At 36.5% G+C, this 16,628-nt stretch overlaps 2 protein-coding genes across 3 annotated transcripts; both read left to right on the forward strand.

Annotated features, from left to right (window-relative positions):
* The first annotated feature begins 9,195 nt into the window (after positions 1-9,195).
* LOC131681366 (uncharacterized) lies at positions 9,196-9,828 on the forward strand. 2 transcript variants are annotated; one of them, XM_058962122.1, is made up of 3 exons: positions 9,196-9,327; positions 9,394-9,519; positions 9,582-9,828. In XM_058962122.1, the coding sequence occupies exons 1-3, from the start codon at positions 9,238-9,240 to the stop codon at positions 9,774-9,776; spliced, it is 411 nt and encodes a 136-aa protein (XP_058818105.1). In that variant the 5' UTR covers positions 9,196-9,237; the 3' UTR covers positions 9,777-9,828. The 2 variants fall into 2 exon arrangements, with proteins under 2 accessions (XP_058818105.1, XP_058818104.1); XM_058962121.1 differs by having other exon boundaries at positions 9,196-9,519.
* LOC131681364 (uncharacterized) lies at positions 9,824-10,956 on the forward strand. Its single transcript, XM_058962120.1, has 3 exons — positions 9,824-10,158; positions 10,265-10,699; positions 10,756-10,956. The coding sequence occupies exons 1-3, from the start codon at positions 9,960-9,962 to the stop codon at positions 10,869-10,871; spliced, it is 750 nt and encodes a 249-aa protein (XP_058818103.1). The 5' UTR covers positions 9,824-9,959; the 3' UTR covers positions 10,872-10,956.
* Positions 10,957-16,628: the final 5,672 nt, after the last annotated feature.

Here is a 16,628-nt window from a genome sequence, read left to right on the forward strand (position 1 = left end):
TGCACGTATAACATGTATAATAAACTGAATAAATTAAAAAACAATAACAAAATAAACCAAAAATCAAAACAATTATGAAGCAAAAAAAGTTATTCATAAAATGGATAGAATGATCCATATAAATCAAATTAATAATACAAATCAAATTAGCTCAAATGAAAATCAGACAATATTAAAAAAGTTATGAAATTAAGAGAGTAAACTAAATTCTTTCAAGCTGTCATCCAATAACTAAAAGAACTGACTAAACCGAATTAATAAAATGAAGAAACTGAACAATATATGAACTGGGAAAAACTAACAATTTAATAAAATGATTAAAACAAATGAAACAAATAACATGAATAAAACAATAAAAAAAAATTTAATTAATAAGATAAATAATATGAATAATGTGGATAACACTAACCGCCATGTTTGAAAAATGCAAAAACAACCAAGTCCATTGCAGCCGCCAGAAAATTTGTCGTCCAAGTATTGAAATTGCCTTTAAATCGCATTCGCAAATAGCATTTGTTTCTAGGGGCAATTAGCACAGGCGAGTTGAGTCAAACGTCAAACTATTTAAATCGCCTGACGATCTTCGTCCGCATTTTTTTTGACCGGGTACTGACTCCATTCAGATATCCGAACCGGTTCCGGAATGAGTTTAACTGGGAATCAGTGAAATCGTTGCATCAACTAGTCAAGTTCAGAAGGCGCTGTCGATGCTAAGTGGGAACATTTTTTTGGTAGCTCGCTCGAGTCGCGCACATACATAGTAAAATAATTGTGATGTGACGATAAAATCACTACGTCAAATTACACTATTCCAACGATATTTTTGCCTACCAACACATAACACAACAGGAGAAACGACCTACCGAGCGATTAACTTCGATTTACTATTAAATATACTATATTTCACTGCAAAATTTTGTAAACTATGGGAGGAACACAAAATCACTTCCGAGAGATTCGGCAGTGCTGCCACTTTTTTTCATGCATTTTAAAGTCATTTGGCATCAAAAATACAAATTTGATTTTGAAAATTTTTCATTTCCGTTTATATGGGAATTTGCTGCGTAATTGCACTCTTCAACTCGTAACCCCGGAACCGGAAGTCCAATCAATACAAAATTCAATAGCAGCCGATGGGAAGGTTGTACCTTTCATTTGAGACTAACTGTGTGCAAATCGGTCTGGCCATCTCTGAGAAACAGAGGTCAAATTTTTTTTTCCACATACACGCATACAGACATATACATACACACAGACATTTTCCGATCTCGACGAACTGAGTCGATTGGCATATGACACTCGGCCCTCCGGGTCGGGATTAGATCGACGAATTTTAGAGTGAATGAGAAAGGCAAGAACATTTTTAGCAAATGTTGAAAGTTATGCAATGTTTTGGTGAGCAGTTCTATGTTTCATAGACATTAAATCAATTTTAACTTCGCTTCCTATTAAATAAAGACCCTTATTACAGTACATTTCTACAAAAACGAGTTCAATTTGAAAATAAATCTGAGGATTATGATTGATTACAGAACTCTGGAATTTTCTATTGGAATGTTTTCAGGCAGGAATTTGATATTGATGCTATTAGACAACTGTGAAATCAAGACCAATAGATCAGTTACATATCAGGACCCCATTCCGACAATTTATCAAAAGTCCTCATGACGTTTACAACAACAGGTTATCAATCTACGGATCAGATAATTGTTATTGTAATATTGAATTAAATCAGTCAGCATCAATAAATTTTCAACGTCAATCCAATATTTTTTTTGGTGTGGTGGGAGGAGGGGGGCTCTCTTGGCTACGCCGTTGCTTGGAGTTATTTATTTCGCTTCTCATTTTCCGATATGTTTCAGATCGATCCGATGGTTATAAGTTAGAAAAATTGCAGTCAGAAGGTTCGCACAAATGAACATTTTTGCACTGATAAGTTATCAAGTTCCTTCCAGACAACTTGGAAGTGTTCGGTGATTATTTCTAGCGGTTGTAGATACAAAAATGAAATACAAAATTCGTTTTATCGAAATACTGTTTGGCTTATTTCAATGGATTATTACTATATTGAACAATAAATAGGCGACAAAGAGTAATCCACAAACAACAAGCCATAGCTTTTAAAGTATTCAAAATAGATATTTGAAGTCTTCAGTAAAGTTATTCGCAAAAGTTAGAGCTACAAATTTGCTGAAGACATCATTTCGATATAATCACTTCCAAGAAAATTTGTGAAAATATCTCACTCATAGGGTGATTAATCAGCAAAAGCACAATACCAAAAGAAAGGGCATATTGCCTCCATTATATTCTCCGAAGATACTATTGACCTAAAATAAGCTGTTTTGGCGTTAATAATAGATTACATGTTCTTGGTCATATTTCAGGCAATGGGAAATGATAAAAATCTTTCATCCGGATTTAATGTTTAATATCTCTTTTGATAATAGTCCGATTTCAACAATCTATAGCTTATTCGAAAGGTATTCAAGCTATCTAAAAACGTATAAGTTGTTAATCTATATTGTCAATTTCGGCAGATAATTTTAAAAAAACTGCAAAAAACGCCATTTTTACGCATTCAAACATTCATATCTTGGAAACTAAACATCAGAATCAAAAACAAATTAATAGCGTTCATACTGTTTTTTAGTTCTTTCATTTAAAATTGGTTTGGATAAGATCGGTTCAGCCATTGCTGAGAAACACGAATGAGAATTTGTCCGTTACATACACACACATACAGACACACACACACACACACACACACACACACACACACACACACACAGACATTGTCCCAAATCGTCGAGCTGAGTCGATTGGAATATAAGACTCGGCCCTCCGGGCCTCGGAAAAAATCTTGAAAGTTTGAGCGAATTCTATACATTTCTTTTATAAGAAATGTAAAACCGTTGCAAAAACGCATCTTGTCCATATATCGTCGCTGTTGTGCTATCTTATGACAAACGCCATTTTGGGGTAAACTGAGTTAGATATGCCACATTACTTGTCTAAAAAATCTCTACAAAGTGGCGTTTACAGAATTTTGACATTCTGCTTGGTTACTGAGATATAGCGAGAAACACGCTGAGAAATTTTTAATTTTTTGCTTCAAATGACTGTGTCGGGGGATTGGCTCTAATTATCTTTATGTATGAGATGTTTTTATATGTAACACTATCTGATAAACACAATGGAATAATCATTTTTGAAACAAAGATGCACACTGTGAGAAAAATGCAATTTAAGTTTTAAACTGGAAATATCCCGATCAGAAGGACATAACAAGATTATAACACAATTGTATCAACGGTTGATATGTATAACAACTTGTGTTATATTTAGATATTGGAATAAAAAGTGAGTGTACTGATTTCAGATTTTACAGTTTCAAATTTTATATTACATCAAAATTAAATCACAATAAGTTATAACATATACATTATAACATATACATCAAATGATAAATCCAGGTAACACCGAATAAATTGTAATGAGCAATAGGAAGTAATAAGATCAACTGGATGGCAAAAAATGATTTAATGATCAATAACAACTAGTGAATCAGTTTATTAGCTGTTAGTCTATTTGCGTTCTTGGTTTACAAATTGAAATGAAGTTTTTGTTAGCAGAATTTTCATCTTTTGGTTGAACTGTTACGCTCACGCATTGTTTTACTGTTTCTGTAAGCCTGAAAACCAATGTGCTGTCATAACGTTCGTATGTGTACATATTATTGTATATTTTTGTAGTGATTAATTGTTGTCCCAAAATATACACGTTATTGTCATGATCAATCAAAATCCGTATGATTTGGAAGAATTTTTTGTTGACATTTATAAATGAATCGTCATAAGCAAACTTCGCACTTGTTGACTTAGTGCAAATTTTAATTCCGTTGCAATACCATTTTCCAACATCATTGAATTCTCTTGGGATTACATCATTTTCGAATTCAACATTATCTTGAAGAACACAGCTATTTTTATGATTATACCTTGGATTTTTCCGTGATGAAGACCAAATACTGTCAACCCATATTTTTGCAGAAGTGTCGGTTGTTATTTGTGTGTGATGACAAATACGATTCAAAATAAATTTTGAAGCAACTTGAATGACTGGGTGGTTGTTCGATGTGTGGAATTCAATCAGCATGCTGTTTCCATTTTCGTATGGAAAAAGCGAAAAGTTCCATAGTGCTCCCAAATTCTTTACCGACGCTACCAAATGCGTAGCTAAATGAATATTATAAACAACATTTTCTAATCCGAAAGTATTCTGAAATTCTTTGACGAATTTGATCAAGCTTTTTTCGCAAATTTCTAGCGTACGTTCGGAAATGTGAAATTGAAGAAGTTCATAAATACTTGTGGAAAACAGCATTATCATACCAAGGTAACGTTTCGGTAACAGATCGTACATGCATGGATAAATGCAATGAAACAGTATCGTTTCCCATTCGCTAGCTTTGAATTTACGGAACTCATCAACCTTTCTGATATATCGCGGGAAGTAGCTTGGGAGTCTGATTGATAAAAGCCGTTTCTCTATTAATTGTTTATGGTTTCCTACATAACAGGGTCGCAATTTATTGGTTCCTTCGGCTGTTACTAAAAATTCCCATATAATTCTTGTAACGCCCATCAGACCCATGTGCATGTAATCAGGTGGTAAACCGTTGATTATGTCGAAATCTGGAACCCCAACCAAAACACAGAGTCCTTTTATACCAAATACCGGTTCTTTTGAAGCGGTTCTTTCCATTTCAAACATGATTTCTCTCGTTGCCTTATCTTCTCTTGCCTTCGTTTTCCGGTAAGGATATCTAATCTGATTATCAACTGATTTTCCCGGATGCAAGCAATACGTGCATCCATATCGACCATTATATTGCTTTGAGCAAAATAACTCACATCGACCAACGGAATCTGTACAATTTTGAAGCAAAATTACTTTGTAGAACTCTTTTCCAACAGTCATACCATTTCGTAATCGTTGCAGCTGAAGCACAAAGTTTTTATGAAACAGGGCCATGTTTGGCTTCCCTGGGTTGAACCACAAAGCGGCGAGAATGAGATTGTTCTTATTGAAACGTAATTTTGGTGGTAAGTTGTTCAGAGTTATAAATAATGGATATACAGGCTTCTTATTTGAGCATTTGATGGCAGCAGCACTGTCTTCATTTGCAGAAAGAGTTATGTATTTTGACATGTTATCCTTCATTGTTATTGATTGCGCCAATTTCCCACGACTTATGTCGCGAATATCGTCATTAACGACCACAGTTTCGTATTCTGCTATCTCTTTGCAGTACTTCATAATGGTTTCCCTGAGTTGCTGCTCTATGGGAAAAGCAATAAAAAAAATCCTTTTTTATAGAACCACAATTTTCTACAGGACATACGGTGTCAGGATGCGGAGCAGTTTCATATCTAATTGAATAATAAATGGTTATTTGTATATGTACAGGCATCATTGAAAAGAAGAGCGTACCCGAACTGGCAATTAACACAAAAATAGACTCGTTCGATGTTGTAAGGAGCTGGAAATACATTAATGAATGTGGCAAAACTTTCAGGAAAAGTTTTGTGTGTTGTTAAAACATTCATCATTCGCATGAGATCTTCTAAACCTTCTTGGGTTAGCTTGTGTCTGTTGTAAAAATTTAGGGCCATGAACAGTATGTCTTTGACCCGAATGTTATCATTAAATTTAGCATGTTGATTGTAGCTATACGTATATTCCTGGAAGAAACTTGTTCATAGTCTCATTAACTTTAAGTATAATAAATCAATAAATACCGATCCGGAATTAAGCTCATCGTTTCCGTTTGGGGATTCTTCTTCCATTAAATCTTCAGAGAGAAAAGAGTCTTCTGAGACATTCTCCGTATCATGGAAAGTTCCTTCGTTGTGTGATACCTCCTACGAATACGTTTTAAATAGCAAAATGTTTTTGAAACTACTTTACAAAATTACTGTATCGTGTGCCAATTCATTCTTAGGGTCTGATTCGACTTCAGAAATGTCTCCCAACGGTGAAGAGCCATCCGAAACTGTTTCACTACGTTCTAGATCGGAGTTAAACAAGGAATTGTATCCAATTGCTGCAGAATTGACATCGATATTCTGATATAGCTCCACATCACCATCATTTTGTAGAATATATTCATTTTGATAATCAGTAGCTAACCAAACATGTTTCGGCTAAGTATCAAAACAATAATTAATAAAAACGGTCAACAGAACATCATAATATAACTTACTTTTCTGGTATATTTGCGATTGTACCACGGACTTTTTAAATGGTAATGTCGAGGTCTACGGTTCATTTTGTATTGAATAATTTTATAAAAATGTACTGAAATTCGTAGGCTGATGTGAAGGCTGAAATATAAAGTTCTAATCGAAACCAAAACAACGGTTCCAATTGAGTAATGTACACAAATATGGCGGATTTAGGAAATACGGCGTGGGGAGTATTGGGATTGAATTGAAAGGAAATGCATTTAATTGTGGTTAAATACGAAGAGCGAAACTTTATACACTTACATACTATATACTTATTGTAATACAAATAAAATATAAATACGTGTAGTTTTAATCACATTAAAAATTACAATGCTATTGAGCGACGTTTTTCACCCTCATTTTGGCAAAATCTGAATATTATAAATTATTTACACAGGCTCAATAACGTGGAGCAAGACGTTTTCAGTATTCAGCTTTTTGTTGGTGGCTGTGTTCCTAAATGCGCCCCCCACTTTGACAAGTCGCCCGTCCAGTATCAATTTTGATAAATCGTCAGTTTTGTCAATTTTGACAAGCCGTTCTTCAGTCAGAACTTTTATGCGGTAGGCGTTAATTTCTGTTCTCAACTCAAACGTTAAACGTCAAATTGAAACGTTGTAAGTTCTGTCGAAAATAAAAACCGATTTCTGTACGGATCTACAGTCTGGATTTATTCGATTACAACACAATTCAACAGCAGCACTAAATTAGAAATGAAGATATAGAACATACACTTTTCAAAATTTGGAATACGCAATCCACCTGCAAAAATCGATCGACTAACCACGCGCAATTTCTTCTTATTTTTTATTTATTTATTTCTTACAATCGAGTATTCCAATTGAAATACTGAGGAAAACAAAACATCAGCGACAATCGATTTCTTCGGTTAATGGTCCAGCTGGCGTTTGTCAACTTTCTATGCGGATATTTTTTTCTGTCGAAATTCAGGCGAGAACCGAGGTTCAAACTGCTGAGAATATGTCTGTTGACATATTACGAACTGAACGATAATTGCCGCCATTAATGCACGTATAAAGCTGGAGAAACTGGTTTTATAAATGATATGTTCCCAACCTGTGTCTGTCTTGCACTTGATCTTGTATGTAACCTAGGGGTCATTCATAAATTATCTAACGCAAAAATTGTCCAAAATGTGACAAATCGTCACAAATTTCTCTATCCCGGCCCCTCCCCTATTACATAACAAATACTTCAAAAAAATGTTCCACAGTAAAACACATGTTGCGTAACATTTTAGCTTACTCCCTCCATATGTCACTACTTGTCACAATTTATCGTACCTTTTCTCCCCCTTAAAGCGTTACGTAATTTATGAATGGTCCCTTCTTTGTTTGCATTCTACCCGTAACCCAAAGGTGTTTAAAAGTGCGCCCAGAGCGAAGCCAAATCTACCTATCAAACATGTCAGTGGCTACCCTTCGTGCAAAATAAACAGTAAAAAAGTAGTAGTGTTAATAAAAATACTACTATGGGAAAATATATCAATTGACTAAATTGAAATTTTTTTTATATTCGTATAACAATGTACAAGAAATTACATGGAAAAGTATTATAAATAAAGTGATATAAGCCATGCAACAGTAAGTTTACAATTTGCTTCGTATCAATTAATTGTGTAACTCTGTTGAAGTCACTCATAGTTACAGCAAAAACTGTGGGTGCCAGAAACAAAGAAGTAGTCGTCATTTTATGCAGTGTTGCGCATTCTTCTGTATGGGATTCTTTAATACACAGACTCTACCGTGAACAATTAGGACAAATTACTTATTGACATTTTTTTGTTTGAGATTTGACAATTTCATATTAACTTTTCGAAAGGGCTAATTAATTTTGTAAATAAACTTTTCTTTTGTTTCTACGAAGCATAAACATGTGGAATAACGAGTATTTTTCATAAAATTCCAACCTGCAGCGAGATAATGAGCAAAATTAGTTTGTTTGCAAAATTCTCTTGCCCATTTGAAGAATTATGTTAATTCTTGTGAATTGACAATTCAAAAGTAGCATTGAAGACGCATAGACATCTGATATCCGACAATTGACAATTTTATCAATCAATTAAACCAATTCGAAAATATTACCCGTCTTTTGGCAAGTGAAAGCAAATGTTTAATATTTCACATTTGATATGCACACTGACAATACACGTAGTTTATAAATGATATGTACAAAAGATATACCCAATTCATTGCAATTAATCCAGACGTAATACTCATACTTAATGATGAGGAATCCCGTTTTACAGTGTATTTAGCAGATACGGTGATCTGGATGTTACGACGGGTTGTCTAGAACAAATTTCAATAACTTACTACTCGTCAGCGTCCAAAGCCGCCTAGACGCCTTTTCGTTTACTGGGTAGTTGTCAACTGTAACATTGCCAGACATATTGCATATAGACATCTCCCAATCAAATCATCCGGAATTTAGTTCCGATATCTTTCTGATTGCTATAAGAATTCCAGTTCATGTGAAACAACCAAATTTTTCATTATATTTTAGAAAATAGCAATAGTTTTCCACCTTACCAACTTACAGGAAAAATATTCTGACAACGCTGCGGGGATGGCAGGTTTCACAGATTTTCAAAATGCCGCACAGATTTCCACAGCTTTCTGTTTTAATGCACAGATTTCCAGTTTTTTGTTGTGCACGAATTTCTCAATTTTTTACCTGGCACTCAATTTTTGCCTCGCGCAAAATAAAGTCGCCACTTCTTGTTTTGTAACAAATTTGTCCATTTTCTTTATCATAGATTTGCATAGATTTGTACATAGGCCGCGCTCAGATTTTACAAAATATTTCCTGGCATCCCTGTAATGCCACGCGCGGCGTATGATGCGCCATTTTGCTTCATTCTTTCTTCCATTGAGTAAGTAATTTTTTCTATTGATCGATTTTAACATTTACAAAAGAAAAAATGGGAGGAAAATATATTCCGGTCGCGACAAAAAAGCTTCGTGTAGCAGCCAACAGTAAGAATTTGGAATTCTTGACAAATCCGGTGCAGGTAAGTGAAACAAAATGTTTCCAAAATATCACAATCTTACTCTCATACCTTACTCTGAATTCGCAGGTGAAAGAGAAAAACACACTACCAATTAAAACGGAAATGAAGGATCAAACGAAGGAACGAAATAGAAGCAGCCGTCTGCTAAAAAAATCAGTAAGAGGACCGAATAAAGCGATCGATTCAAAATACGTAAGTATCGAACCGATAAGATCGGCATGACAACATAACCTCACTTTGCACTCATATTACAGCTCGAAGATTCCACTGATGGTGAGTTAATGATGTCAAAAAACACTCCGCGAAAGACCAAGAGCCAATCAGTGAACACCCGTTTGTCGAAAAGGAATAATCAAAAGTCAGCGGCATCGCCTGGTCCGAAAAACTACTCCATTTCAGGTCCTGCATATTCCGATGAGGCAAGTTTATCTTTTATTGGAATTCTATGATCCATTATTAAAAACTGTGTTTTTCAGGCTAAATCATCCGTGCTGGGCTCCCTCGAACTGTACAAGGTCAGTCCGTCAAAAGACAATAATGTATTGGATGTACAGATGGAGTTTTTCCAGGACTGGGAGGAACCTGAATAGTTAGACTGCAGTAAACCAGGACCATCGAGTAATTCTGCACGCATGTCGATCTCCGAGCAGATCGAAGGTACTGGGAAGCAAGAGATGGCTGCTGGTCGTAACACCAGTAATAAAGTTAAGCGAACATATTTGGCTAAGCGAGTGGGAAAGGAAAACACAATGGGAAATGATGTTTTAGACGGGATCCTATCTCAGGATGAATGTGGTGAAAACCGTGACACACCAACTGCGGAAATTAATGGTATGTAAGTTGTGCAAACAACCAGCTATAATGCATGTACTTTCGCACAACGTAGTGGAAATTGCTCGATGTGTTCTGCTATTATTTAAATGAACATTTTTTTCAGAGTGCACATGTGGACAACAATCGGCTATCGAGCAGTTGCAGAGTGATAATTCCGCGATGAAAAAACAAATTCAGCGACTCAAGCAAGCGTTGCGCGAGGCAACAAACAGATGTTTTAAATTAACGGATACATTGAACTCTAAGGTGTTTGGGGACCCTCATAAAGAGATTTTTACTGAGGTAGAAGGATACCCGAGTCGCGAGCAACTCATTGCCTTCTCTGATCAAGGAATTAAAAGCGATTACACATTTGTTCGGCTATTGATGGAAGAATTGTGGCCAAACGGCTACGTGAACCGATCGGTAAGTGGAAGATCTTCTAACAATCCACTTGGAAGACCACGACGTGTGGCGGTAAATAATCCTTCGGTCGAACTACCAACTAACACTGTAAAACGTGTTCCACTGGAACCGGAAAAAGTGAAATATATACGAGGTAACCTTGATTTATAATGTATGCATGCATGATTATGTATTTGTTTTTTCATTCAGATCGTTTGTTGGAACACCGCATTTATCGGGGAGACTCACCGGCTGCAGCAAATATTTGGGCCGACGAATCTTCAAGCATCATGAGACGAATCCTGGCATATTATGGAAAGAAATGAAATGACTCAAACCAAACGTAAAATACTGGAGATTAGAACGTTAAAGAAACAGCAGTTGAACTACATATGTTTTGTATATCGCAAAATCATGGATTAATTCATAAGAAATGAAAACCAAACCAAAGAGAAAATAAATTAATTCAAATGAATAATATTTTATTCTTTAATTAGCATTCCAAATTATGAAAAGCAGCTTTTTCCTGCAACTAATTATATCTCGGTTATTTCAAGGGTTGTTATGTAAGTACAGATTTCTACTCGATTGATTATAACTCATTTGGGAATAATTCTGATAAAACGGTATCAAAATCTGTTACAATTTGATCACCACCACTGATTATTTTGTTATGTTTTTTGTTATTTTAACAACTAACCAGTCAGATTTATAACAAGTTTTGTTACAAAATATTTTTTGAAATAAATAACTCCAGTTGATATAATTTTGTTACGTCCTTCTGATCGGGATAGCATATTTGGCAACACTGTAACCAAAAATAACTATGTTTCTAGATTCCCTGACTTATTTCCTTCAAAATGCATCTCACCGATTGTTTATAGACCAAATGACGCCAAAGATATGAATAAAAGTTAATATTTGATGATTTTTTTCTATGGAAAATTTTCCATGCACGATTATGACATGCCATACAAATTTTGTCATCAATACACACCTATGACACGTGTGAGACCGACTTTTGTTTACATTTTTAAAGAAAACTCGCAATGTAGTTAACCGATTTTCGTAATATTTGAGAGATTAATGCAGAATAGATAGAAGCATCATTTGTCTTCTTTGAATTGTTTATACCATTTATAAGTTTCAAGATATTCAATCTCAAACTTTAAAAATCGTTTTTCTCGAAATGTACAAAATGGCGCTTGTCATAAGACAGCACAACAGCGACGATATAGAATTGTTTTCGATTCTTGTATATTTATAGTATCGATATATGATTAAGACCACTGCATTCGCTATATTTGTATGCGTACTTTAGGAAAGTTACAATAATGGCAAAATATAGCTAGACCAAGCATTCTGTCTATACATGAAATGTGATTATATTGTCTTAAATTTGAATCTTCACTGGTCCGGGTTTTTTACCACACACAATCGAAAAGTTTTTACTAGCTAATGCTATAAAGATTTAGCTCCAGATATTAGTTCGGTTACAGTTTTCTGTCTTCTTTCTTCAGATCTTCTTAAATAAGTTTAATTGGATTCGATCACCTACTACAAATGAAATGACCTGATAACCAAGAAGGTTTGGTTCAATATGTAATATTCGATGTTGATTGGTTGTGATTAAACCATAGGTAAGAAATATGTTTGATTTATTATTACTATAAATGTACTAAGAAAATAAATATTTTACATTACAGTAGTATAGTCCTACGTCTACAGCTCGTGCAACCCCGGGGCAGCCCTTGTAGTTTTTGCTATGCGTATAGGGGAACTGTGGCTAAAATGAGAAGGGGACGGGGAGGGGGATTAAAATGAACAGGTAGCCAAGTCAAGTCAACGTTTGTTAATTTTAGAACAAACTTCATAGAAACCTAATCTGTCAAGTATTCAAAGTATATTGAAACCATTTCTTTTGATAAAAAGTTTTCGAATGTGAAATAAATATGATGAAAACCAAAATCGGCATTCATGTTTGTCGCTGATGTTAAATTCGGCATGTAGAATATAAAGTCTTTTGAGGTGAAATTTCAATTTTATTCTGAAAATGGTGGTACATAATAGAAATTGAACCTCTTGCAGATATTTCACCGCAATAATTAGGAATAAGGACAAAATTGTTCAATCGGACTGTTTGAAAGGAAAATGTCTTGGGGGGGGGGGGGTAAAATGGACAGGTGCAGTGGGGGCAATATGATTAATACATTTATGTATAACTGGTAATAGTGTAACTAGTGTCTGACGGAATCAATTTTTATAGTAAGATCCAGAGTCTGTGCACTAGACTGCCCTAGAAAATAATGAATTTTTGAAAACTCAATCGGCCCACCCCTGAGTCGATTCCTAGTCCCACCAGGAGTACTTGCTCCAAATTTGAAGCAAATCGAACAAGTCTAGCTACCGGACCAACGTGTCCGAAGTTTGTATGGGATTTTTCGACAATTTACATGGAGAAAACTCACTAGCGCGCATTTTCGCCGCTAGGTGGCACTGTATGCATCGCATTATCACTGTAAGTGAAAACAAGGATGATAATTTAATTGTCTCCAACTTTGTCGAAGACTACTAGTCAATTCGACTTTGTTAAAAGAAGTTATTAAACTTTTAACGAAGTGATGTCTGAGTCACTTTTGCATGTGGCCTAGCAGTGCATGGTTGTGTATCGGTACTCGATTCCCACTAACTAATAATTTTTGTGAGTTAATGGCTAGATTTAGCTGAATAGTATGTTCAGAAGAATTGTAGTTCATAATATATTTTGTTATATTTTGGTTTGAAAATTTTAGTTCCACCTGTTTCCGCATAGGGGGCGCCAACACTAACTTGTCAACGAAGAAAGATAGAATATCGAGATGTTCGGAAGAATTACTGAAAAATGTCTGTTCTACAACTTTGTAGAAGACATCTAATTCCTATCTCTCTCCGTCGAAAAGTTAGTGCTGGCGCCCTCTATGCGGTAACAGGTGGAACTAAAATTTTCTAACCAAAACATAACTCGTGTGACATACTACAATTCTTCTGAACATACTATTCAGCTAAATCTAACCATTAACTTACAAAAATTAATAGTTGGTGGGAATCGAGTACCGATACACAACTATGCACTGCTAGGCCCCATGCAAAACTGACTCAGACATCACTTCGTTAAAAGTTTAATAACTTTTTTAACAAAGCCGGATTGACTAGCACTCTTCGACAAAGTTGGCGACAATTAAATTATCTTTCTTATTTTCACTTACAGTGATAATGCGATGCACACAGTGCCACCTAGCGGCGAAAATGCGCGCTAGTGGGTTTTTTCCATGTAAATTGTCGAAAAATCCCATACAAACTTCGGACACGTTGGTCCGGTAGCTAGACTTGTCCGATTTGCTACAAATTTGGAGCAAGTACTCCTGGTGGGACTAGGAATCGACTCAGGGGTGGGCCGTTAGGGGTCATTTTTTTCTTGTCACTCTACTGTGCACTTTAAGAGTCAAGTATAGAGGAATACGGTACACTGCATAATAAGACTAGTTCAAGAGTAAATTTTCAATTGAACCTTAGGTATATTGTGAGCCTCTTTCTCTTTGGATTATTACGACGTTAATACAAAACTTGGCACTAAATTTTTTCAGCACATATCGAAGACTGACCATAGTGCGTCCCAAAGCCGTATTTAGGAATACAAAACTGATGACCCCCAAATAGTTTGGTGTATCTTTGTGATGTCTTTGGCAAGGTTGAGGTGTTCAAAGTATCGACTGTTTAGATGTGTGAAGTTTACCTGCGCAAGTCCCTATAATACAATAACACAAAGCAAGCAAGTTTGCTGAAAAAGTCGTATTTATTTTGAAACAAAATGCAAAACATACATTGCCGGAAAGTATTTTTTATATACAGGCCGGTAGATGCCCGTTGTAAGTAATATCTTTTTCTTATAGTACTTGTCACTGTCTTTCTCTTGGAATCGAAATGTCTTCCATATATTTCCACATCTCTTAGTAATTGTCGTTCAAAATTTTTAACCCACTTTATTTAATAACTCGTAAGTTTTGAAATAAAAAATGTGTACGTTTCCGACAATTATCTGCAATTTCTTAGTTTGAACAACTTCATGCAACATTTGAAGAATCGCAAAAATCTCAGAAAAGAGTTATAATGAAAAAATAATTTTTTGGGTGCCTCCCACAAACAACGTGCTTTATCTCAACACCATTACATTTTAGAGAGTTTGCACGTTCAACAAGTTTTCTCACAGTAGAATTTTCTATAACTTTGTCATTGATATCGTGCCTCTACCTTAAAAGTTAGACGAAATAAATTTTCTATCTCACTTTTAGGTGGATTAATCACAATTAAATATACATTAAAAGAAGGGGGCTTCTATTCTGAAAAAGTGTTTTTAACACACAAAATCGCTAAAATCAACTTCTAGAGCACCATTAATTATACGCACGTTTTGGTACCATTGCGACCACTGTGCAATGGGACGAATCTACAAACCTGGCCTTCGAACAGTGCAAACACGACCTTGGAAATGCAGCTCTCCTGGCACATCCATCTCACGAAGCAAAACTGGCGCTTGAAGTCGATGCCTCTGGTACTGCGATAGGCGCCGTTCTTCACCAATTCGACGACAATGGACTACAACCATTGGCATTTTTCTTTCGCAAACTGAGTGATGCCAAACAAAGAGCCAGCACCTACGACCGAGAACTTCTGGCTATGTATGAGGCGGTCAAATACTTTAAAGATTTGATAACCGGTAGAGAATTCTGTATCTATACAGACCATAAGCCTTTGGTTACCGCTTTCCTGCAGCGCTTAGACCGAGCGACAGCAACACAGCAACGCCATCTCAGCTATATTAGCGAGTTCACTACTGACATTCGCCATGTACCCGGCGAAGCTAACAAGGTTACTGATATGCTGAGCCGCATTACCTCGATCACAACCACCACCATCGACTTCGATCTAATGGCAAAGCGGCAAACCGACGATCCCGAGCTACAGCAGTATTTGAAGTCACCACCATCAGGATGCTGCTTGGTTCTCAAGGCACTAAAATCTCCACTGTCTACCTCGCCTATGTATTGCGACATATCAACCACAGCGATCAGACCTTTCGTCCCGAGAGAATTTAGAGCTACGATCATCGCAAATATACACAACGTCTCTGACCCTGGAGTCCGAGTAACAACTCGCCTAGTTGCGGATCGCTTCGTGTGGCCGTCTCTCCGGCGGGATTGCAAGAACTCCGTTGTCCAAGCGAGAGATTCGCTCATGTGCACATGGACTTGTTCGCACCCTTTCCACCAGCTGATGGGTTCGTATACTGCCTAACACTAATAGATAAATTCTTTCGTTGGCCAGAGGTTATCCTCATCGCAAATATGACTGCAGCCACAGTAGCCCGAGCCTTCATTAGTGGTTGGGTCGCGCGCTTCGGAGTACCCATCCGAATCATCACCGATCTCGGCCGACAATTCGAGTCCGATTTATTTCGAGAGCTGACCAGAGTGTTGGGCATCACACACCTAAAGACGACGCCTTATCACCCGCAAGCTAACGGGCAAATAGAGAGAATACATCGACAGCTAAAGGCCGCGATCATGTGTCACTCACATATGAAGTGGACAGAATCGCTACCTATCGTTCTTCTGGGAATGAGATCCTCTCTGAGAGAATAATTGCAAGCTTCGTCAGCCGAGGCTACCTACGGAACGACACTTCGTTTGCCTGGTGAGTTCTTCACCGAAGCTACCACTAACACCAGAGTTAGTTATGGATCTGAAGACGATCATGGCCCAACTTCGTCCGATACCCATGAGCAACCACTCCAAGCATCAACCGTACATCCAGAAGGAATTAGCTGTTTGTTCACACGTTTTTGTCAGAGTTGGTGCAATCAAACCATCACTAACACTACCGTACGAAGGCCCCTACAGAGTACTACGACGAAAGAAGAAGGTGTTGTCATCGACATCAAGGGCAGGAAGTAGGCTATCTCCGTCGATCGTCTCAAAGCAGGACACATCGAAACCACCCAGTTGCCAATTCAGCCTACAAAGAATGCAGCGTCTCCATCGAACAGC

The sequence above is a fragment of the Topomyia yanbarensis genome, chromosome 2 (assembly GCF_030247195.1).
Source record: "Topomyia yanbarensis strain Yona2022 chromosome 2, ASM3024719v1, whole genome shotgun sequence".
NCBI lineage: Eukaryota > Metazoa > Arthropoda > Insecta > Diptera > Culicidae > Topomyia > Topomyia yanbarensis.